Source organism: Trachypithecus francoisi, unplaced genomic scaffold (assembly GCF_009764315.1).
Source record: "Trachypithecus francoisi isolate TF-2019V2 unplaced genomic scaffold, Tfra_2.0 Lachesis_group3, whole genome shotgun sequence".
NCBI lineage: Eukaryota > Metazoa > Chordata > Mammalia > Primates > Cercopithecidae > Trachypithecus > Trachypithecus francoisi.
The window spans coordinates 6,869,036-6,893,459 of record NW_022681468.1 but is presented as its reverse complement, the minus strand read 5'-3'; the positions used below and the strand labels follow the sequence as shown (position 1 = coordinate 6,893,459).

Here is a 24,424-nt window from a genome sequence, read left to right as displayed (position 1 = left end):
TGTAAAATGTAGCCAGTAAACTAATCTAATAGAGATATTTTTCAATTAAAAAAGCATTTTATCCCCAATAGAAAATTGGCTGCTTATTTAGAAGCACAATTCATGTTAGATGTTGCTAGATTGATAAAGCATTTCAATTATCAAACTGGTTCCCCTTTTGTTAAGTCTTAGGGGAATGAGCTATGTCAACTTTATAAGCAAGACAGTTTCAGCTTTACTGAGAAGTTGTTGAAATGAGTTGATTTTGTTAGAGTAAGGATGTTTTAGTCATATGCTAGAAACTTTGCTGTCACGTACGTATAAATCAGGGGTGTCCCTGGACTTCGGTTTCCCTGGACTTTCGGCTTCCCCAGATTGAAAGAATTGTCTTGGGCCACACATAAAATACACGAACACTATTGATAGCTGATGAACCAAAAAAAAAAAAAAAAATTGCCAAAAACATCTCATGTTTTAAGAAAGTTTACGAATGTGTGTTGGGCCACATTCAAAGTCGTCCTGGGCTGCATGTGGCCTGTGGGCTGTGGGTTGGACAAGTGTGATATAAACTGCCCATCTTTGGAGTCAACAAACATGAAAAAATTGGGAGGCCGAGACGGGCGGATCACGAGGTCAGGAGATCGAGACCATCCTGGCTAATACGGTGAAACCCCGTCTCTACTAAAAAATACAAAAAACTAGCCAGGCGACGAGGCGGGCGCCTGTAGTCCCAGCTACTCGGGAGGCTGAGACAGGAGAATGGCCTGAACCCGGGAGGCGGAGCTTGCAGTGAGCTGAGATCCGGCCACTGCACTCCAGCCTGGGCGACAGAGCAAGACTCCGTCTCAAAAAAAAAAAAAAAAAAACATGAAAAAAAAAACCACCTCAACATAGTGAAGACGTTGACATGTTAGGTGTGGTGCTCTTTTGTGTTGTGCCCCCTCAACCCCAGGATCAGACAGCCCCGTATCACAGCTGTCAAGTCGAGAAGCCCTGGGCTGGACACCTTGAGTGCCTGTCCTCTCTAAAACTCTAGCATTTGGTAAAATTGTCTTCTGACTATTTCACCTCAGGGTTCTTCAGGGCGCTAAGTTGTTTTTCCTTTACGATGGCATCACTGCTGCTCACTGCTGCCGTCAGCTCAACATTACTCCTTGGCTGCAGCTCCGGGCCCTTCATCCACCAGCTCCTCCTTCCCTCTTGTGCCCTGACACCCATGCCTCTCCAACACATTGCTCACTTTTCCCCAGCAAGATTTTTTCCTTTTTTGAGGCCATCTATTTATTATACAAGTAACTTGTTTTAGAAAATCTAGGCCGGGCGTGGTGGCCTACTCCTATAATCCTAGCACTTTGGGAGGCTGAGGCGGGTGGATCGCTTGAGCCCGGGAGTTCAAGACCAGCCTGGACAACATGGCAAGACCCCATCTCTACAAAAAAATACAGAAATTAACTGGGCGTGGTGGCGCATACCTGTAGTCCCACCTGTTTGAGAGGTTGAGGTGGGAGGATTGCTCGAGCCTGGGAGGTTGAGACTACAGTGAGCTGTGATCGTACCACTGTACTCTAGACTGGCCAAGGGAGTAAGACTCTTTCTCAAAAAAAAAAAAAAAAAAACTAGATGCACAAGAAGGAAGAAACGAAAATCACCTGCAGTCTCACCACTCAGCAAACTCACAGCCAACAGTCATTACACTTCCACATGGACTTTTATTTGCAGGGTGCTCTATGAGTGTAGTGTGTAATTTTGACATAAATGCCATTCTTGTGCCTATTTTGTGATCCCTTCTTCACTTGCTGTATGAGCATGTCTTTGTGTGAATAAATACACTCTTGCAGTGTTATTTTAGATGTGGTTCATCGTGTTTCCAGCCCGAAGTACTTTAGTTGGACATGTAAGTACCGAACAAGTTTCACTAATCCACTCAGACCAGGCCGCCATCTAGAACAATGCCCAGTACACAATAGGTGCTCCACAAGCATTTATCGAATGAATCTTCTTGCCCTGATGACTATAACAAAAGAAGGTTAAAATGATGGGCCTTTATTGCCATAAGCAAGTATTAATCCCAACTCTGCCACTTTGCTTTGTCATTGTGAACAAGTGACTTAATCTCTTTGGGGTTTTCCTCAGTAGCAGTAAAAGTGATACCTGCCTCACAGGGTGCCTAAGATCTTATGCATAGGAGCCTCAGTACAGAGCTGGTCTGCGGTCAGCTGGTCACAGTGGCAGCTGTGAGTGCCATGTCTGCATCCCAGACTATTTATTGGAGTTGAGGCCGGCACACTTGTGTCCCTCCCACTCCCCTGCATGCAGGGCCTTTTTTCTTGGGGATGTCTTGGAATTCCCCAGCTCTTATTTCTGCCTTTATCCCAGCCTGAAAAGTGAGGAATCAGAAATTCTGAAAATTGTTCTCACCTTACTCTTTCAGTTCCACTGCTGTCTGGACTTATGGAGCACCTGCTGTGTACAGAACATAGGCCAAGGCATGGCAGGGAGTGGGAAGGAGCAGCACAGAAAGACTGATTCTCCTAACAAATGTCAGTGGCATAATGCCTGCGGGGCCACTCTGCTCCATTCACAAAGGACTCACAAATGGGAGAACAAGATAATCCACGGAATAGAAAAATGGTGAAGGGTCTGCACAGGCGCTCACTGAGAAGGAAATACCAGTGGCCCTTAACGCATGAATAGGCGATCAAGCCCAGACCTAATTAAAGAAATGCCGACCTAAGTAAGAAGATAGCATATTTAGAAAATTCTTTTTACTTTATCGTAAAATAAAGCACAGATGCAGAAAACCACACGAGCAAATTCATAGCTTAATGAATTGTTCTGAGGCAAACACCTTCTAGCACTTAGGAGGGGGAGGGGTTTTCCCCTCTCCCAAGTGACAGACGGGTGTATCTGGAACTGGGGGTGGGAGTAGGGAAGGTGACTGTGTTTGATGAACTCCAGCTCATCCTTCAAGACCCAACTCAGGATCCTCTTTTTTCTGGGAGCCTCCCCCGGCCCTCTATTCTGAGAGCAGTGCTTTTCAGATGGTGTTGTAACTGCCTGTTAACTTTATCTGTGACTCTGTAGCTCTCCTCCCTCCACCACGCTGCACACACCCCTTGCCCTCCCTTCGGCTCTGGGGGTCCAGGCCGTGCCATTCTGTAGACTTTGCACAGTGCCTGGCGAACATGAGTGCTCAATAACTTTGTTGAATGGATGGAAAGATATTGTATATGGCCAGGCATCGCTTAATGACAGGCACTTTCTGAGAAACGCATTGTTAGGTGTTTCCTCATTGTGTGAACATCATAGCATGTGTGTTTACAGAAAACTTCGTGGTCCATCCTGATGGTCTAGCCTGCTGCTCCTGGGCTACAGACCTGTACAGCACGTGACTGTAGGGAATACTGCAGGCAGTGGTAACACAGTGTTAAATATTGGTGTATCTAAACATAGAAAAGATACTATAAAAATACAGTATTATAATTTTGTGGGACCACGGACATCTCTGTGGTCCATCATTGACAGAAACACCCCTGTGTCTGGCCCATGACTGCATTTCACGTCAAAGCCACAGCTATTCAAGAACTATGTAAACAGCACCACCTATGGGTAGACAATTTTAACACTACATTTTACACGGGAAGATAAGAGACTTAAGCATCTTTTTACTGAAAAAAATGTTTCACTCTTCAAGCCATGGGGTCATTTCTGTTTTAATAAATTTCAAAATAATAAGTGCTAATATTCTTCGTATTGTTTTAGTTTTGAGACTGGTAGGTGAGGAGTCTGGAAATACAAAGATTTTTGCAGTGAAAGGAGGAGGAAGAGGGAAGCCATATTAATTAATAACATATGTTGGACGCATTGTAACACATCTTATTTAATCGTGCCAATAACCTGTTCCTCACAGTGGTTTTATTCCCATTTTTAGATTAAGGATATTAAGCTGGTAGAGGTGAAGCCCCTCACCCAAGCCCTAGAGCACAGATCCAGCTGGCCTCAAAATGTGTTCTTCCACCATGTTAAGCTGGAAGTATGGGTTGGAAATGTCTATGAAGCAGTCGCTTTTGTCATCAGTAAAGTCTCCAGCAACTTTTAAACATTTTGAATAGATGGTTCTTAAATGACCCTATTTCTAATAAAAAGCTGCTTAAGGACAATTTTTATAGAGTCATTATTTCCATGGTAGAGTATTCTGGCTTCCAGCAGGAACTTTATTTCATCACGTGAAGTTGTTTTTAAAAACAATCACGTGGCTGAGCCCAGTGTCTCACACCTGGAATCCCGGCACTTTGGGAGGCCAAGGCAGGCAGATCATTTGAGCCCGGGAGTTTGACACCAGCTTGGAAACATGATGGAACCCTGTCTCTACAAAAAAAATCTAAACATTAGCTGGGTTTGGTGGCATACGCCTGTAGTCCCAGATACTTGGGAGGCTGAGGAGAGAGGATGGCTTGAGCCCAGGAGGCAGAGGTTGCAGTGAGCCGAGATCATACCACTGCACTCCAGCCTGTGTGACAGAGCCAGATCCTGTCTCAAAAAATAAAAAGAAGTCATGTTATTCCAAGAGCCAAAGTTGTTCTGGATGAATAAATTTTAGAGAAATCGCATGTTTAACTTTGGAAAGGATTCTTTCTCTATCAAGTCTTATTAATCATTTTCAAAAGCAAGTATCTCTGCTCAAACAGCATGTGGCTCCTATTAGTTCCACTCTGATCGTACTTGCCCAGGAATTTTACACATGTCACCACATGTCAAAAGACCTGCAGGATCTGACCCCAGAGCCCCCTTTCAGGAACATTGGGTTAGGTTAGTTAATGTAGATGAAAGATCTAAGAGCAGTTGCCCACAGAGGAGAGGCACAGTGAATATCTGTTGAGTTGCAGCCTGGACACATTGTCCACTGGTATCTCTTTGTAAATACCAGTCTACGGTGCAGCAAATAGGAGCTTTATCAGATGAGTAAAAACCAACCACTCAGACCATCTTTGTGCCCCAAGTCCATAGTGAGCATATTCAGGGATTTGAATTTTGACATATGTGTTCGCAGCTGTCTCTGCGGTGTTGACTGCACTGCTGTCTTGGTGTAAGCCTCCCAGCTCAGGGCAGGAGTTTTTCCTTGGGGCAGATGTCTAGTGTGCTCCTGCCATCTCCCCATACAGCTGCTGGTGTGGTGAAGATTCAAGTGTACCTCATCCTCCGTGAGTCCCCATGACTGCTTATATCTTACATCAGCTCTTGAACCATGCAGCTCAAGGGAGCATACAGCCAAGCTCTTTCAGCAAATCTCCTTATAAGCAGTAAGAACTGCACTGGAGTTCGTCTTGGAGACATTGGCCACAGCTTAACACCAGAATAGCCAAGCACTGAGTTTGTTCACCAGAGGGGAAATCCTTTCTCTCCTCTGGGCTTAGTTCTGTCATTGGCTTCAGAGGCAGGTGCAGGACATCTTGATTGACTCCACACTGGGCGAGGGATGAATGAAGCCTCATTCTGCAGCTGGTGCTCCTTCACCCTTCCTAGGACAGGCCTGGGCATTCTTCCCCACCGACACCCCCCCCCACCATGGAGCCACACCCCAGCTGTTGAGGGGATGTTAAGTCACCCACTTAATTTTTTCCATCGAGCTCACATCAAGAAATGGTGAATCAGAGAAGAATTACATAACACCTTGAGAAGCAATCATCTCCCACTCCAAGTGAATTCACCGCCCAAGCGGGTTTCAAATAGTGCTGGGTCCGAAGGACCCACTCTCAATTCGAGTGGCTGTGCGTTCTGGAAAATGCACTTTCTGCACATGACTCCCATCAACAGACTTTGTTGAGAGGCCACAGTGGCTTTAATGTTCTCTTCTGGTTATCACTGCACATCTGTGAGTTTGCCTTTCTATCAGTTGTTCAGAAGATTCGTCATCATTTTATGGGTTTATATTCTAAGATTTGCATGCATGAGTGAAATTGCCTCCTCCCAGGCTTGCCTTTTAGGACAGGTAGTGGTGCATTGGCAGGAGTAATGGGTTCTAAAGCAAATATGCTGGGTTTTTTCAACAAAAACTCAACTTTCTAAAATAATAAAACATAGCAGTAATATATTTTCTAAATACCGCGTACCACAAAGTGATACATTGTTTAGAGCATGATTTAAAGAAATGTAAGCATTTTAGTACCACCTGATACCTCTCTCAATGACTTTAGTTGTTAACATTTCTGCTATCTAATCTGTTAATAGAAATCTTTCATTCTTCCTCTTACAGTTCTTCAGTGTCAAAGGTCCATGAGCTTCCCTGTATGGAGAGTTCAGATTCCCCTGCAGATTTTCTCTTTGTAGGAAGAACATAGTTCATAATTGCTTTTTTCTGTCTCTAGGGCAAGTTCTGAATTTCTCATTTCTGTGTTCATAGCTTTTGCATCATTCTACTTTTGTGATCAAAGTCGTGATAAAAAAAATAAGTTTTCCTATCTTTTGATTCCATACCTGGCTTCCCTTTGATTATGTTTCTGTAATTAGATTTGCCTCGTAGTCTTTTGTCTTAGCTTTCCTTCTGTTCTCACCTCCTTCTGCCTGTAAATCTAGTAATATATGTGAAATTTGGAGTTAAGATTTCTTCTGCTTCTGCTTAGCACACAGAAAATGACAAGAATGTCACTCCCACCCTAAAAATGAGAACAATTCAGGTATCTACAGTATCATAGCTAGTGTAAGCCCACCATGGAGCTGAGGACAGAAAGTAGTATAATGAACTGAAATGTTATTGAAAAGTGGCAAGCCCCTCTGAGGAGGGACAGGCCCCATGGCTGCTTTTGTCTTTGGCAGAGCGGCGGGAAGAAAAGGGGAGCCCTCATAGATGGGAGTAGGAAAACACCAGGAGCTGTAGAATTGGAAAAGGCTGAGTGTGGACTGGCAGGAGAGTTCAGAGTCCTCAGGGGCTCTGGCACACGGGAACCTTCCCCCTACTCACATGCACTCCGCTATTCCCCGGACCTCAGTGAGTGTGCATGGTGGACTGGGAGCCGGACAGGCGGCTGAGGCAGAGGCATGCCAAGAGGAAAGCCGAGAGACATTCTCCACACTCAGGGCCTTGAACTAAGGGCCAGGGAGCAGCTGGCCACCCTGGAAGGAAGGAGGAGGAAAGCTGAGAGAGAGTCCTTTGAGGGGTGGGTGTTCAGTGAGGTCTAGGGACCTGGAGGACGGAGAGAAACTCCATCTGCACACCAAGCCCCAGACCAGGTTCCAGGCAGCAGCTGTCTGTGCCGCAGGGAGAGGCAGGATTGCTGAGAGCAGACCCCACCACCACCCACCAGGCACAGATCCTTGGGGCCTGCTGAAGACTGAAGACGGAGAACCAAGAGGAATTCCACAGGCGCTCCAGGCCTCACACCAGGGCAGCCGCTGCCTGTTGTCCAAGGCCCTGGGAATACAGTCATGAACAGAAAGATCCCTGCCCCTGTGGCATTGCCTCCTGGTGGGAGAAACAAAATGAAGTCAGGGGGCAAATAAGTGCTATAGAGAAAAATAAAGCAGGAGGGGCGGGGGGTGTGGCGAGCAGGGCCTGAGGAGAGTTTCAGTATGGAGCAGGGAACGTGAAGCCATACACACAGCTAAAGCGGTGGCCCAGAGTGGCTGACTTCGGGGAGGATGGTCCAGGAGGGACCGTGAGCCAGCGCCTGACATGGAGCCTGCTGGACCAGGTTCCCAGAACAGCAGGGAATATAGTGAAGGGAGATGAGCTCGGAAGAATACAGGGGTTAGGTGGAGATTGGATAGGCCCTTGTAGGCCAATGTAAGACCCAGGCTTTTAGGTTCAAAGACTGTGCCATGCCTTTATTAGTAGTATTTTCAATGACCATAGTTTAGAGTGTAGGAATCTAAGCCTATAGCTTATAAAACTACTTAAAACACGTTTGAACAAACTAAACCACTTCTAAAGCATCAGGAAAGTAGTAGGCTCCCCCGCCCCACTCCGTGTGCTACATGAAGTTGTCTGGAAATCAAGAATATTAATATACAATATTATTTACTACATCATGAGATTAAGGATAGTTTTTATTCCTGGTGTTTTTCATTGTGTTTCAAGTCAAAAATTGAGGAGTAATATTAGGAATATATCTGCTCAGGTTTTTGTTTTAAATACACACACACACACACACACACACAATGCATATGTGCTCCTAGCAGCATTTAAGGCACTATGGTAAAAGCAGTGTGCCCCTTGACGTCCGTTTACTCCTGTGTCTCGCTCTGTATCTTAAAGCAGGTGGAAGTCAGGGAAGCTAAGTGGTGCGAAGCATGAACTTTGGAGTCAAAGTTGAGATCAAGGGGTCACCCCCCTCCCTGAGCTCCCTGGGTCTCCCTGTCCCTGTCTGGAATGGAGATGGTGCCATCTCCCCAAAGATGGTGTCATGGGAGGGGTGCCCCTGGCAGGAAGTAGTGGGTCTGCAGTGGCGGCCGCCTCTCCTTCTGCCCCCAGGGACCACTCGTGGAAGTTTCTCCTATGGGGTGCTTGCTCCTAGGGATGTCTAGTCTGTCTGCAGCTGTCTGTCCTTGAATGATTCCTGAGTTTGGTTTCCCAAGCACTGCCATGGGGTGGTCTCACCTGCTCATGGGGGGTGCCCAGGGTGACTGAAGTCAGCAGGGGTGGAGTCCCCACCTCTCCTGAGAGATGGCTGAGTTGGAGGGCACCACACCCTGGTGTCCCCCCTCCTCTTTCTACCTTATGCTCACCTGCTTGTCTTCCTAGAACAGCAATCCGCTTAGGAGGTGTGCTCTAAAAACCCTCACCAAAAGATCTTTTGTCAGGAATGTGCTAGTTTTAAATAAATTCATTAAATAATCTGTCAGAAGAGTGTGGGGAATAAAAACAACCCTTTTTACGCATTTAGACAGGGTCATTCCCATCTTGATTAGCCACATTTTTTCCTCCCCAAAACACTTATTTGCACTCATAAAAAGCCCAAGTTTGGTGATGAAGTTAGGATTGCAGTCTCTTGCCCTTATGAGATTGTTTATGATTGTTTATGTGTGTTCCTTTTTGCAGTGAAGTTGGTTGTGTTTTTCTTATTGACGTGTATACCTTACGCAGCGTTTGTGTGACAGACTACTGCAGCCGTGGCTGTGGGGTCTGAAGTGAACGAGATTAAACACCCACAGTGCTCTTTAAAAACTGGTTTTGGTTTATTTTCACAGCAAACCCAAGGAGCCTGTATTCAGTGCAGGTAAGTCTGATTTAATTTTTGTATGGGAACCCCTCACTCGTTTCCTCAGAACTCAAGGGACAGAAATAAGTAGCCAGCTGCAGGGACCAGCCTGGGAACACGCAGGAGCTTTGGTCTGTGCAGATCAGATGGAGTGCTGTCAGCTTTGTTCGTGGGGGTTGAATGGCTCAGCGAGTGACAGCAAGACTGCCTTAAAAGTCGTAAAGGGCAAACCCTTCACCTACCCTCTCCAAAACCAATGTAAGACATGCCAATAAGGAGGAGAGTGGAATGCCACCACCCATGCCATGATGGAATTTCTAGATTAAAAGGTGTCTGTTGCCTTGGTTATTCCTTCCTTACTAACTGGATTCTGTTATCAACATTTGCATTTCTCTTAGGGGAAAGTTTCTTATGCATCAAGTTACATAACTGTCTAAAAGTAGCTTTTCTTTTTCTGCCTATGATCTCCTAAACTGCAAACTAATAGTTCATGTATATCTTTCCATATATCTTTTTTAACACCTTTTGTAATAAGGTAGATGCTGTTGTATAGCATCTTAACCTTATTTAGAAATGCATTTAAAATGCAAAAAAAAAAAAAAAAGGACAAGTACGTAATTGATTAAATACATTCATTTAATTGTAATTGCTCTAGTTTTTTTCCTTAGTTCAGAATTAAAACATAAAAGTCAAAGTGTTGTATTTATCAGCATGTGCTTTAGTGTTCATTTCATTTTCAGGAAGCATGAAACTACTCACTGAAAATGTAATTGCTGTAAGCTCGCAGGGTCACATCGTGAGCGCACTTGTCAGGATCCCTGAACTGTGTCCAGATTTTAAGATTGGGGGGCAGGTCAGGTGTTGGCCTGTGGGCTAGTGAGGGCTCTGGGCTCTGGGCAGGCAGGCCAGCCACACTTGCAGTACTCCACCGTCTCTTTGTCTAGCCCTTCTGTCTCTGTCTCCGAAATCACAAGGGAAACGCCGGGTGACACACTGCAAAGGTAGGCAGCATTTCTGAAACCTCATAGCTCTCTGAGCAAAGCTGTTACCCAGGCTACAGAAACCTTTTTCATACAGGCAAACAGATGCTCTCCTTGTATGAAAATGTTTTTGTGTTGCAAGCCACTTTGATTCATTTTAAGTTAAATGCATCCCTGAGCATTTACTTGGATGGGCTTTAATAAGTGGCTGTAATTTGGATCCCAAATGGTTATTGGCTGATTGCAGGAATTTTTTTTTCATCTATGTAAACCTTAAGAGAGCTATAGGGCCACCCCTGGATGTCCCACTGTTTGACTTGGTACCATGCACTGCTGCTGGCCTCTTCCCACTAGCGCCTTTGGGTTTGGTGGCGTGTGTGCTGTTATCCTAACCTGCCTGGAACAAACACTGCTTTCCCTGGCTGCATTTTGATTTTAGATGTAGCCTGTCTGAATCACCAGTACAAAACAGTGCCAAGGCCAACTTCAGTGCTTTTTTTGCCTAATTCAGTAAGTTAAAATTGTGCAGTAAGTAAGCTCAGTCCTAAGGATTCTTAATCATCACATGCCTGTGAGAGACTCAGGTGGATATTTCATAGACATTGGTTATATACATCCATGGTGTGCTTTTTTATGTGTTGTGGAAATAGCATCATATTGTCTTTATTCCTAACCTACATTCTGCGAGCTTTCTGTCAGGATTGATTCTCTTACAAAGAGAGTTGCTAGAATCCCTTTTCATTTAGCTGTCAACTCCAGTCTCCTGCCCCTCTTTTCAAGAATGTCAATCTTTTGGGTGCTTTTAGATTCTTTGGTTGTGGTAGCCACACAGCCCCTGATGAGCTTATATTTGGGTGAGGGTTAAGGAAGGGAAGAAGCATCGGAGGAGAACAGCCTGAGCGGTGGCACAGACAGAACAGGGTATAGGGGGTTGCGAAGAGACACACCTGGCTCCAGAGGAGAATCCCTGTGGGTGGCTGTAGATGAGGTCCTGTGCAATGAGAGCCCAGGAGGGCATTTAGACCTGCTGGATCCAGCAAGGAAGAGAGCAGGTGAAGAAATTTACATGGAGGAAGGGCTCCATAAAACCTGGTTGGGCCTTGGTGGGTTTGGCAGCAGTGTGTAAACTGACCCAGGAGAACCATAAGAGAGCCTGTGGTGATGGGGCCCCAGTGCACCTGGGGAAATTGGCACCAGCATGGGAGATATTGTAAGGGGAGGATCCATGGGACGCAGTGGCTGGCACACATAGGCAGGGATGATCGGCGTTCATGACTCTCACTCAACGTCAGTCTTAATATGCAGTGTGAAGAGTGTGTCACATGCATGCATTTAAGACCTGAAGCGCATGCACACAATAACATGAAACTGGGGTGCCCTCTTGATTTTTAAGTAATATTGCATGTGGCATTGTTTGAAAATCCTTAAGAATAAGACTTATAAAACTAATTTGTACTATAATTATTTCCTAACTGTTCCTCGCCAATTTCCTCTGTGGGGATGCTTTTTCTGTTGAGTTGTATACAGGTATCCCTGGTTCCAACTGCCCAATTTAAAAATAAGACCATGTCCTTTAATCTGCAGTGAAATTTCAGAATTCAGCGAGTTCTGAATCTGAGTGGAATTCATCAGGAGCAGAGCTCACAAGACATTTACTTTGCCCTTATCATATCCTGAGAACTCCAGTCAGAACACCCCAAGATGTTCTTTTTAAGGTCTAGGAGTTACCCTGTGTCGATACATTATTGATACTTACTTTTGTCCCTATAATTTATTGAAATATTAAAAGTTATTTTATTACAGAAATGTTCGTTCTAGATAGTTTTGCATCCAGATTTCTCTAATGGGTCTTTTGTTCTTTTCTTTTCCATTTCTAGATTTTCTATGAGCATTTTCCTTTTTGCATTGCATCCTAGCATGCACTTCTGCTGATTTTATGTTCTTTACACTTGAAAGAATTGCTCAATTAAAAGATACATAGGCCGGGCGCGGTGGCTCACGCCTGTAATCCCAGCACTTTGGGAGGCCGAGGCGGGTGGATCACAAGGTCAGGAGATCGAGACCACGGTGAAACCCCGTCTCTACTAAAAATACAAAAAATTAACTGTGCGTGGTGGTGGGCGCCTGTAGTCCCAGCTACTCGGGAGGCTGAGGCAGGAGAATGGCATGAACCCGGGAGGCGGAGCTTGCAGTGAGCTGAGATCGCGCCACTGCACTCCAGCCTGGGCGAAACATAAAGATATATTTTTACATTGCAATATAACAAATCCATTTAAATATTGAAAAATATTTGTGAATTTGGATATTGAGATTGTGTATACACTGAACTCAAAAACTTTACGTGGATTTCTTGTGTTAGTTGAAGTTTGGGGGTGGTATTTTTTCCCCTCCTGATGATAAAAGAAAGTGTAAGCAGTAAAATCTCATGGAAAATCATTGTTGGAACCAAGTTCCTTCCTGCCTTTTACAATTTCATAGGTATCTCATGTACTTAAGTAAACAGAATATCAAAAGCAAACAAGATGCAAACTTGTGTTTCAAACTGTTTACTTATATGTTACTTTTTTCCCTAGGATATCGATTAGAAATGACAGAAGGGTAAAAGTTTCTCTTTTACACTGAAAGGCTAGAGAGGATAAAGCATTTGTTTTCAGGTGTGCTGGGCACTGAGGTATCTTACTGACATCTTTGTTCTTTTTGTAGAAGAAGGCTATGTAAAAATGTTTCTTCGTGGACGCCCTGTCACCATGTACATGCCCAAAGATCAAGTGGATTCTTATAGCTTGGAAGCAAAAGTAGAACTTCCAACCAAGAGACTCAAGCTGGAATGGGTGTATCCTTTATTCACTGATTACGTCTCACATGAAGTTATCAATCAATGCTTGATGTTAACTGTAGAAATTCATAAAACTTAAGTCCTCTTAAGCTTTTAAAAAACAAAATGTTTTAGGCCAGGCGCGGTGACTCATGCCTGTAATCCCAGCACTTTGGGAGGCCAAGGCAGGCAGATCACGAGGTCAGGAGTTCGAGACCATCCTGGCTAACAAGGTGAAACCCCGTCTCTACTAAAAACACAAAAATTAGCCAGGCATGGTGGTGGGCGCCTGTAGTCCCAGCTACTCAGGAGGCTGAGGCAGGAGAATGGCGTGAACCTGGGAGGTGGAACTTGCAGTGAGCCAAGATGGCGCCACTGCACTCCAGTCTGGGCAACAGAGCGAGACTCCGTCTCAAAAAAAAAAAAAAAAGTTTTACTGTTACTTTTGAAAACTTAATGTAACAAAATTGACCATATGTTAGAGACCTACAGAGTTCTAACAAAATAGGAGCTTCATTAAGAGCTACTTATTATCAGGAGAACCAACTTATCATTCCTGAATGAAATAGCTGTGATTCTGGCTCAAATACATATTCATTGTTTTCCTGAAAAGAAAATATGAAGATGTTATATGATTGTATGAGTGATATTTTCTTTGTCAGAAGAAAATGAATCACTAGTTTCTGGTCCTAATTTTATTCTTTCTGAAAGAATGACAATAGTAGTTAGAAATATATAAAGAAGCAAACAGTGAAAATAATCAAGAATGGGTAGAATTTTAGATTCTAATGAGAACTGATTTTTTTTTTTTTTTTTTTTTAAGAGATAGAGTCTCCCTGTGATGCCCAAGCTGTACTTGATCTCCTGGACTCACGCAATCTGCTCGTCTCAGCTTCCCCAAGTGCTGGGATTTAGGCTTGAGCCACCATGCCCGGTCAAAAGCCAATTATTTTTAACAGGAGCTATCATATATTTAGTCAACTTTTCAGGGACAGATGGAAAACTAGGCGCTGTCTATATTTGTAAGGAAACAACAGTGACAATGCAAGAAAATATTGTCCTTATGATTGAGGAAATGGGAGTATCCAAAATTGAAACTAAACCACATTGGCAAAAAAGTTTTTAAACCCAAGGAAAGAGGGGTACCCTGAAACGAGGACTAGCATTCTCCCCTTAAACCAAGTGTGGCCTAACTTCAAGTGTGACCTTTACTGAAGGGATGATAGAAAAATATGAATACCAAAGTACTGAATGAAGGGAGTCAAGTGAATGATGTAAATGAAATTGACATGCCATGTAGATATCATCCTACGACTAAAAATACAAAAAATTAGTTGGGCGTAGTGGTGGGTGCCTGTAGTCCCAGCTACTTGGGAGGCTGAGGCAGGAGAATGGCGTGAACCCGGGAGGCGGAGCTTGCAGTGAGCCAAGATGGCGCAATTGCACTCCAGCCTGGGCAATGGAGCGAGACTGCATCTCAAAAAAAAAAAAGAAAGAAAAAAGAAAGCTAGCTACAGTGATGCACCCCTATAGTCCCAGCTGTACAAGAGGCTTAGGTGGAAGGATCCAGGAGTTCCAGTCCAACCTGGGTGACATGGCAAGTCCCTGTCTCAAAAATACATATATTCATATCAATCAAAAAGGCTCCCCAAAAATATAGGCCACAAAAATCTGAATCACCATATAACTAACGTTCTTGAAACAGAGGTGCTGGCAGCTTCATTGCATGAGGTTTGGAAAAGTGAGATTCCAGGGGAAAAAACAACTGAAAGATAAGAAAATAGAAACTGTGAAAAAGGTGAATTAAATGTTGATTATTTTTCCATTTATTTCCATGTTCTTATTACTTTAGAGGAAGCCTGCAGAGACCACCTTTCAGTCTATGCAGATTTTAAGGCCAAAAAGAAAATTTTTTTTCACCCTCAATATTTATTGAGTACCTGTGTAATGCGAAGCGTGGAACACAAATTATAAGATGTTGTTTTAAATTGAAGCTGTTGTGACTTCATTTAGAATAATTACTATTTGAGATTATGGAATCATATTCTTTAGAAATTTTTAAAAATTACCACCTGTACCTAAATTTCTCCCCCAAAATACTTTTTTTTTTTTCAAATTCAAATGTCATAGGCATTTACCTGCACCTGTTTTGGAATCTATTTTGATACATAAAATTGAAGTGCTTCAGCTTGTCTTTAAGTCAGTAGTGGTTTATTAAACGGTTGTATCACATCTGGAAAACATTATTCAAAACATTTATTCAGCCTACTTCCTGTTCATATTTTAGAAGATGTAAAACAATGAAATTTGCTCTAAATAAATGGCATTTTTGGGCCATTATTTGGCATTTGGCCAGGTTACTTTTTACATCCAAGTTCAAGTGATACTTTGTTCTCAAAATAATTTTCAAGGTTTGGAAGTATAATGCAAAAGTTTTAACAGGGATTCTTATCCCAAAGGATCTGATAAGCCTGATTTCTTTTTTTTTTTTTACCTTTTATGCATGTTTGTGTGCACGTGTGTGTGTCATTTGTACCCTTTGTAAGTACTTTTACCGTGTTTAAAAAAGGAATTTTTTAGTAAAAATTTAGCTCGATTACAGTAAAAAAATTAATAATTGACTCAATAGCTTTCTAAAAATAAAACCAAATCCTTGTAAAAATATAGTATTCACATTACATCAATGACTGTTTCCAACTTTACTGCATGCCTTTTGGGGGTCACATGTATTCGTCACCGAATATTTACAACTTAATGTTATTTAAATTAGTGACACTGATGGTAATAGTTATATGGTGTTTTATTGCCTGTGCCTGTTGAATAAAGCTGATGTTTTGTCAGCTCTTAAAGGGAAAAAAAAATTTGTCTTGACATCCACAAAGCTATGGGTACAGGGGTCGAGACTGCCGTAACAACCTGTACTTGCTTCCGACGGGAGAGACCGTCTACTTCATCGCGTCCGTAGTGGTGTTATACAATGTGGAGGAGCAACTGCAGAGGCATTACGCTGGCCACAATGATGACGTGAAGTGGTAAGTCCTGACACAGGCCATTCCTGCCACTCGGAAGGCCGACGTGGGAGGATCACTTGAGGCCAGGAGTTCCAGACCATCCTGGGCAACAGTGAAACTCTGTCTCTAAAAAAAATAAAAATAAATGTGATTCCTGTTGCACAGGTGGAAAGAGCATTAGCAGAACACGGTCAGTATTGGGACATAACTAAAGAGAAGGAGGAGGGTCTGAAGAAATGTGGTCTTTGGGAGAGCTCTTCTGTGTGGTCTCCTTGTGGTCCGCTCACTGCTGTGCTCCGTGAGACACCTCTCATGTTTAGTTTTCCAGCCTCACCAACACACGAGCTTCACGGACCACATTGTCTCAACTAAGAGCACCACCTCTTTGGAGGCCTTCTTAACACATCATGTGTTAAAGGCTTCTAATTTGGGTCTTTGTTTTTTGGTAAACATAAAAACGTGTTGCTCAGGTTTGCGGCTGAGTCGGCTCTTCCCATAATTCATTTATAGCTTTTGGTAGGCATTTTACGTATCTTGGAAGGATGGATGCATGAAGAAATGGATTTATATATTTGTCCTGGTTCCTTGGTCAGTGATAAAAATCCTGTTGGCGAAAGATGGTATTTTTCCTATTTACGTACTCAACATGACTTTTTAATAAAGATTGTAGACTAATGTCGTGGTTCTGAGGTTGAAATGTTATTTTCCCAGCAGAGGATGCTTTTTCCTTAAGTTTGAAAATTCTTGCGCAGAAATAAGGGAATTAAGATTCAATGAATTAGGCACTCGTTGTTTCCTAACGTCGTAGTGCTCAGAGAATTTGTCATGAGTCTGTAAGAAGTTAGGCATTACATATTTCTTATATTTAAATCTTTGACTAGATTATATTTGAACAAGGGAAAAGTAAAACTTACCTGCGACATGTGGATGTTTTATAAATATCCTTTTGTTAGCCTAGCAGTTCATCCTGACCGGATCACGATAGCAACAGGACAAGTCGCAGGCACCTCGAAGGATGGAAAAGTGAGTTACGTTACCTCTTCATTGCTTCATAATAAACTGGTAACACAAAGTAATTTTTACAAAACACTGTGCTGCCGAGTAAGGCTGCTTAGATATAATTATGGTATCTGAAAACTTCTGAACCCCTCACTAGAATTTTTTATTGTAAATTAGAAGACTTATTGTGTGGCAGGGTGCAGTGGCTCACGCCTGTAATCTCAGCACTTTGGGAAGCCGAGGTGGGCGGATCACAAGGTCAGGAGATCGAGACCATCCTGGCTAACACGGTGAAACCCCATCTCTACCAAAAATACAAAAAAATCAGCTGGGCGTGGTGGTGGGCGCCCGTAGACCCAGCTGCTCGGGAGGCTGAGGCAGGAGAATGGTATGAGCCCGGGAGCGGAGGTTGCAGTGAGCTGAGATCGCGCCACTACGCTCCAACCTGGGCAACAGAGCGAGACTCCGTCTCAAAAAAAATAAACAAACAAAAAATACAAAAATTAGCCAGGTGTGGTGGCACATGCCTGTAGTCCTAGCTACTCGGGAGGCTGAAGCAGGAGAAATACTTGAACCCAGGAGGTGGAGGTTTCAGTGAGCCAAGATCATGCCACTGCACCCCAGCCTGGGTGACAGAGAGAGACTAAGTCTCAAAAAAAAAAAAAAAAAAAAAAAAAGACTTACTGTGACCTTAAAAATCCCTGGAGCTCATCTTAATTTCATCAGATTTTTAAATAGCATTGTTCTGAACAAAGAATTCACTAATTCTTAAAATGTTTATTTATACGATAAGCATTAAAAATATGAAGGTAAACATTTAATGAAGTTAAAATTATAGTAAATAATAATTTGAATATACAACATTTTGCTAAATTTCAGCCACCCTCTGCTCTGTCCTCTGAATGTCCTTTAACAGTCGTGACTTTAACCCATGGAGTTTGTGTCTGTGTGCAAGTCACAAAAGCTACTAGGAGGTTTTTAGCACAAATTTTGCAAGCACTTCACTTTAATTTGCATTTTAAGGCGTTAGAGAGGGAGCTTGTAGCTTTTTTGATAGCTACTTTTATATAGCTTGTTATTGCATAATATTTTATCTGAAACTAATTTCTTTAAGTACATACATTTTATCAACATGTTTTCATCCAGAAAAAATGAATACTACCATATTTCAGAAAATATTTTAGTAACATTGGATTTTAAATATTAATCTTATGCTATTTTCCGTTTTTTTTTGTTTTGTTTTGTTTTGTTTTGAGACAAGGTCTCACTCTGTTGCCCAGGCTAGAATGCAGTGGCACAATCACGGGTCATTGCCACCTCTGCCCCCCAGGCTCAGGTGATCCTCTCCCACCTCAGCCTCCTGAGTAGCTGGGAGTACAGACGCACGTCACCTCACCCGGTTAATTTTTGTATTTTTTGTAGAGATAGCGTTTCACCACATTGCCCAGGCTGGTCTCAAACTCCTGGGCTCAAGTGATCTACCCACCTCAACCTCCCAAAGTACTGGGATTACTGGCATGAACCACTGTGCCTGACCTCCATTAATATTTTATACTTGAAAAGAGTTAACAGAAATAATGGAAATCAGACCACTATTATGTAAATAAATTCACTTAAATTGAATGGGTCTTTCAATCTTTTTTTGTTTAATGTTAAATGGCTTAGAAAAATTCTTTGAAATTAATAGTAAGCCATTTGTTCCTCCCTCTAGTGGCTTAAAAGTATATTTCAGTTTCTGGTATTGAAATTGAATCGGTACTTTAGAACCAGAGAAAAATGTTATAACTATCTTTCAGTTTACCCATAGAGAAATCCAGAGAGGCCTAGTGAATGCCTGCAGACACCCAACTACTTAGAGATTAGACTGAACTAGAACCTGGTTCACCTAACGCCTGCCTAGTGTTTCTACTAGGTCCAATGCCAGCACCTTTTCTTATTGATAAATCTACTGGTTGCTCTATGATGCTTCCTTCTATTAAGGAAGAGAAAAATTAACATAGATAACCTAGGAACACAGTTGAGAGGATTTTAAGCCAATTATAATAATTCTAAATTTTATTTGTACATAATTGATGCCTGTTTTGCCCAAGAATGTTAAGATGTCTTTTTTTTTTTTTTTTTTTTTTGAGATAGAGTTTCACTCTTGTTGCCCAGGCTGGAGTGCAGTGGTGCAATCTTGGCTCACTGCAACATCCACCTCCCGGGTTCAAGCGAGTCTCCTGCCTCAGCCTCCCAAGTAGCTGGGATTACAAGCATGCATCACCACGCCTGGCTAATTTTTTGTATTTTGTAGAGACAGGGTTTCACCGTGTTGGTCAGGCTGGTCTTGAACTCCTGACGTCAGGTGATCCACCTGCCTCAGCCTCCCAAAGTGCTGGGATTACAGGTGTGAGCCACCACGCCTGGTCTGTTAAGCTCTTAATATTATTTGGTGGTGACCATCTTATGAACTTAGGCATGGTGACACCTTAGCAACGAAACAGACTTTAAAAGAATAACCCATATGTGAGATTCCATTTTACTTGTCATGTTTTCATTTCTAAAATTCAGACACATTTAGATGCACAAATTAAAGTGTCAGTTCCCATGGTACTATTGCCAAAAATTGGCCATTCAAATTTCAAAACTCGGTAGACCTCTCCTTACTGTTAAATTATCAACAAGGCCCTCCACCTCCTGAAGCCATTGGGAATGTTTTATTTACATAAAAAGGCAGAATCCTGAAATGCAGAATAAGCTCTTTTGTTTTGACAAAGTCTGAGTTACTGTCCAAGCAATCTTGTAGCTTCACGGTAAAGACACATGTGTATCCCCCTCACAGTTGATGGCTCTGTGTTTTTTTTCTAAATAGCAATTGCCCCCACATGTGCGCATCTGGGATTCTGTGACACTGAATACTCTCCACGTCATTGGAATAGGTTTTTTTGACCGAGCAGTCACCTGTATTGCATTCTCAAAATCTGTAAGTACGTGCCATGTGGGTATTGCTGTCTTCTTCCACAGGAAGTAGAGCATCAACTCAGGGTTAAAGAGGGGGAGTTGACACACTCGATACCTGCCCCAGTGTATGTGCAGATTTGGACTCTGAAACATTCCTGCTTCCGAGGACCTCTCAGTCAGAGGTCATATGCATGTCTCATCGGGGACACACACTTCCAATCAGACATCTCCTGCCACATGGGTTTGGTGATGAAAACAGACCCCCAGAGACGTCGTCCTCACTTTCCTTGAGGCTATTTGAATTTTGCCCGCTTCTTTTGAGGGTGGCTCCAGTGTGTCTGTCTGTGCCATCCTGCTACTGGAAAGGGGTCCCAATCCAGACCCCAAGGGAGAGTTCTTGGATCTCTCATAAGAATTCAAGGCAAGTCCATAGAGTAAAGTGAAAGCAAGTTTATTAGGAAAGTAAAAGAATAAAAGAATGTCTACTCTATAGAGCAGTCCTGAGGGCTGTTGGTTGCCCATTTTTATGACTATTTCTTGATTATATGCTAAACAAGGGGTGGATTATTCATGCCTCCCCTTTTTAGACCATATAGGGTAACTTCCTGATGTTGCCGTGGCATTTGTAAACTGTCATGGCGCTGGTGGGAGTGTAGCAGTGAGGACGACCAGAGGTCACTCTTGTCGCCATCTTGGTTTTGGCGGGATTTAGCTGGCTTCTTTACTGCAAGTGGTTATATCAGCAAGGTTTTTATGACCTGTATCTTGTGCCAATCTCCATCTCATTCTGTGACCTAGAATGCCTGACCACCTGGGAGTGCAGCCCAGTAGGTCTCAGACTCATTTTACCTAGCCCCTATTCAAGTTGCTCTGGTTCAAACGCCTCTGACATTTCTCCCCTACCTTTTATAAGAGAATCCTTAATCCTAAGGGTTAAGGGACAAAGATCCATCTTCTGTAACTTCTTCAGGCTGAATAGGGGTGATGATATTCCTGCCTAACTGTTAGGGTCTCTTGTATTTGGGGTAGAGAAGAGCTCAGTCAGAAAGCATCAGTTTGGCAAGGTGATATCTGGAAGATTAGTAAGTGTTCAACTTAAGAAAACATTGAGTAAGCTTATCCTGTATTCCTACACAAAGAGTACAACAGCAGTATATTCCACAACAGTAAAACAAAATAAACAAAATTATCCCAAGTAAACTAAGAAGGCTTTTTATTAACTGGGCAACTACTGGAACCAAGCTGATATGGGGGTCTCTAGCTGATTCCAGTGTCTCCAGAATTAGAATACTGATCCAGATATTTACATTACCCATCGCTTTTATTTATTCTGAGCAGCAGTCAGAGATCACTGGTTGGTTCACAGGAATAAGCAGGGTTAGTCTAAATTGCAGAAAAAATTTAAAAACAACTGTTAAAACTAGAATCTAATAACAAATGTACCATAGTTCTTGAAACATAATTTCTCTCTCCAGTCTCCCAGTTTTACTAAAGACAAACCATAATAAGACTGATTTGTTTAGAAACATAAGCCTTAGTCTTATATACTTGGCTTGATTATTGTATAAAGTACAGCAAGAATAATTATTTTTCACATAGCTTTTTAAATTGCCTTTGATGGAACTCTGTTCCATAAGGAATCTCAGATAAGACCTTTTTTAAAGCAAGCCCAGCCATGGGTTTATATCCTCAAATACCTATGGGTTGGGTAGATTCCTCTCCTCTTGGGGGGTCCCAAGATAACTTGGGGCTCCTGGGCCTGTGAGAAAGTGACATTCTTTACTTACCACAGGTCAGGAACCCTTTACAGGGACTATGGAGACAAGGTACAAGGCCAGTTTCCCCCAAGGGTCTTCTATGGACTCTACAATTCAAATTTGATTCCTTAAAGGAAAGCATGCCATTCCTGTCAAAAAAAAATAACCAGTTTCTCCAGTTGTGTCCTGTTACAAACAAAAACAAATTCTTTACAATTGTACAATTAACTATATTGCCATAAATTAAGAATACTCACAAATAGTTTCTAAATTCTGGAGAAATCAGGTAGAGAGAAATATATGCTTCAAATTTTGTTCATAGCAGTATACTTTACTTAATTGTTAAAAGCCCTAAATAGCTCAAAAGAAAAGTTTTCTTGACTTTGAAAAAAACAAAGGATCAGCAACATTTTAAGCAAAGTCGAAAAAGATGACTTCAGTCTTCTATTAGTTTGGTTCATGCAGTTAACTCCTGTTCTGCTTGATATTCAGGAACATTTCAGCTCTCCATGAGAGTCCTGAAAGTTTTTTCCTCTATTCTAATGTTACAACTTCGAAAGTAATCAGAAACTTGCATTCAAGAGCACTTGTTAAAGGCCTATATCTGATTACAAGCCACCTTTTAAATAGGACCAAAACAAGACAAGAATTGTCTGTGGATGACAAAAAGTCTTAGGACAGCCACAGTTAAAGCCACAATTGGCAAGGAAATTTGGTTACTCCTGGAGCACACAATAATTTAACATAACAAGTACAACTATTAATAACGTACACTAAGTTGTATCAGAATTACAGGAATTTCACCTAATTTTGGAACACATACCAATAACATATTTATACAAATACAGCCCAAAGAAAGCCAATATCCTATTTGACAATGCTTCCTGTATGACTTTTATACCAAAGAAGCCAAATTTCACCTTTATATTTGTGTACTATTGATGTTAAATATTCTTAATAAAACCTCATAGATAAATCTATTCTTTTTTTTTTTTTTTTTTTTGAGACAAAGTCTCACTGTCACCCAGGCTGGAGGGCAGTGGCATGATTTCAGCTCACTGCAACCTCCACCTCCCAGGTTCAAGCAAGTCTCCCACTTCAGCCTCCCTAGGAGCTGGGATTACAGGTGTACACCACCATGCCCAGCTGTTTGTTTGTATTTTTAGTAGAGACAGGTTTCACTATGTTGGCCATGCTGATCTTGAACTCCTGACCTCAAGTGATCCACCGGCCTCGGCCTCCCGAAGTGTTGGGGTTACAGGTGTGAGCCATCCTGCCTGGCCAGTCTATTCCATTTTAATCAGTATGACCATAAGGTAAGATTTTTATAAACCGTTTATTAATCCTTTACAATTTTTGTTAAAAAGCAGATCATTGCGCAGAGAAAAACCTGTTGTGCTTTTATTCCAATGTTTAATTTACAGAAAAATTGATTAATACCCCTTTAACTTTAGCCAGTATGTTCACACAGAATTTCTTTTACAAGATTAATTTTTCACAAACTTTTGACAACTTGCTTTAACTTTCAGCTTTATCCTGTCTAACTTAAAACAATAATTTAAATTTTTACTCTAGGCAAAAATAATAATAATAATAATCCACCTTTCCATGCCTTCTTATAATCTATTATCAAAACACATTTCACTTTCTTTGTACACCTTACATGTAAAACTGTTTTTATTTCCCAAAAATTACTTAAGTCATGTGAACTGAAGGCATTACACTTTTTACTTTTCTTACAAAATATTTGATTTAAGCTCTTATTATTATACCAGTTAATCAAAGCTCTTTCGTATACAAACATCACACACATAATACATGTAAATACACAGACAGAAAATGGCTCATTCCCTAAGCCAGGAATTGAACCCTGATCCCAGGCTGCCATTGTGATGGCAGAGACCAAGATAAAGTACTGCCACATAGTTACAAGGTCAAGCTCCCAAGCACCTGAAACAAGATAAGATAGAAACTTTATCCAGATTTTTTTCAGGAACCTGCCGCAAAATTTATAACTGACCAGTTTGCTGTGCTACCTTGAACAGTGGACTTACAGGGTCTTAGGCCCACATTTTATCCTATGGTACCCCTCTTTATGACAGAACGATATAGAAAGACAAATTTATAACACAAAGTACGACAGATTCTCTGCAGCTTAAGATTACCCTCACAAATCCTGTTTTCCCTTTAATCAAAACTTTACAGGAGATAAACAGTGATTTTTACCATTCATTCAACCAATTTGCACAGAGAGAGGGAGGTAGAGCAAGGCCAGAAGTCTGACTGGTAAGAAATTCTTACTCTTTTGCTGGCGTGGCAGGCTTCTGGGTTCCCTTTCCCTGAGGCGGCCCTAGTGATCCGGCTGGCTGCACCACAGCCCTGGGGGCCAAGCCAGATCATAAAGGAAAATTATCTTTTTCCATCCTGGCCAGAGCAAAATATGTGTGACGAAACATGGACATTAGCCATTCAGCTTAGCACCCAATATCAGACTGGCAAGGCTCAAACATGCCTCTGGTTGGCCCCATCATTGTTAATCCAGCCTCCAACCAGGAGTTTCAACTTATGGTCTCTGGGCGAGATGGTGGCCCTGAGTAATAGAAAACATAAGAAAGGGAAAGGAGGCCGGGCGCGGTGGCTCAAGCCTGTAATCCCAGCACTTTGGGAGGCCGAGACGGGCGGATCACGAGGTCAGGAGATCGAGACCATCCTGGCTAACACGGTGAAACCCCGTCTCTACTAAAAATAC

General features: G+C 42.2%; 1 protein-coding gene across 7 annotated transcripts in view; it reads left to right on the top strand.

The window, feature by feature from the left end:
* Positions 1-24,424, top strand: part of EML1 (EMAP like 1) — a 204,084-nt gene that overhangs the window by 143,466 nt on the left and 36,194 nt on the right. For 4 of the 7 annotated variants that reach the window (XM_033191355.1, XM_033191357.1, XM_033191359.1 and 1 more), the window contains 6 exons: positions 9,163-9,191; positions 10,118-10,174; positions 12,857-12,986; positions 15,851-16,000; positions 16,933-17,002; positions 19,830-19,940. In XM_033191355.1, coding sequence (XP_033047246.1) covers positions 9,163-9,191; positions 10,118-10,174; positions 12,857-12,986; positions 15,851-16,000; positions 16,933-17,002; positions 19,830-19,940 — 547 coding nt within the window. The remainder of the gene's footprint in view (positions 1-9,162; positions 9,192-10,117; positions 10,175-12,856; positions 12,987-15,850; positions 16,001-16,932; positions 17,003-19,829; positions 19,941-24,424) is intronic. The other 3 variants (XM_033191358.1, XM_033191356.1, XM_033191360.1) reach the window with 1 other exon arrangement.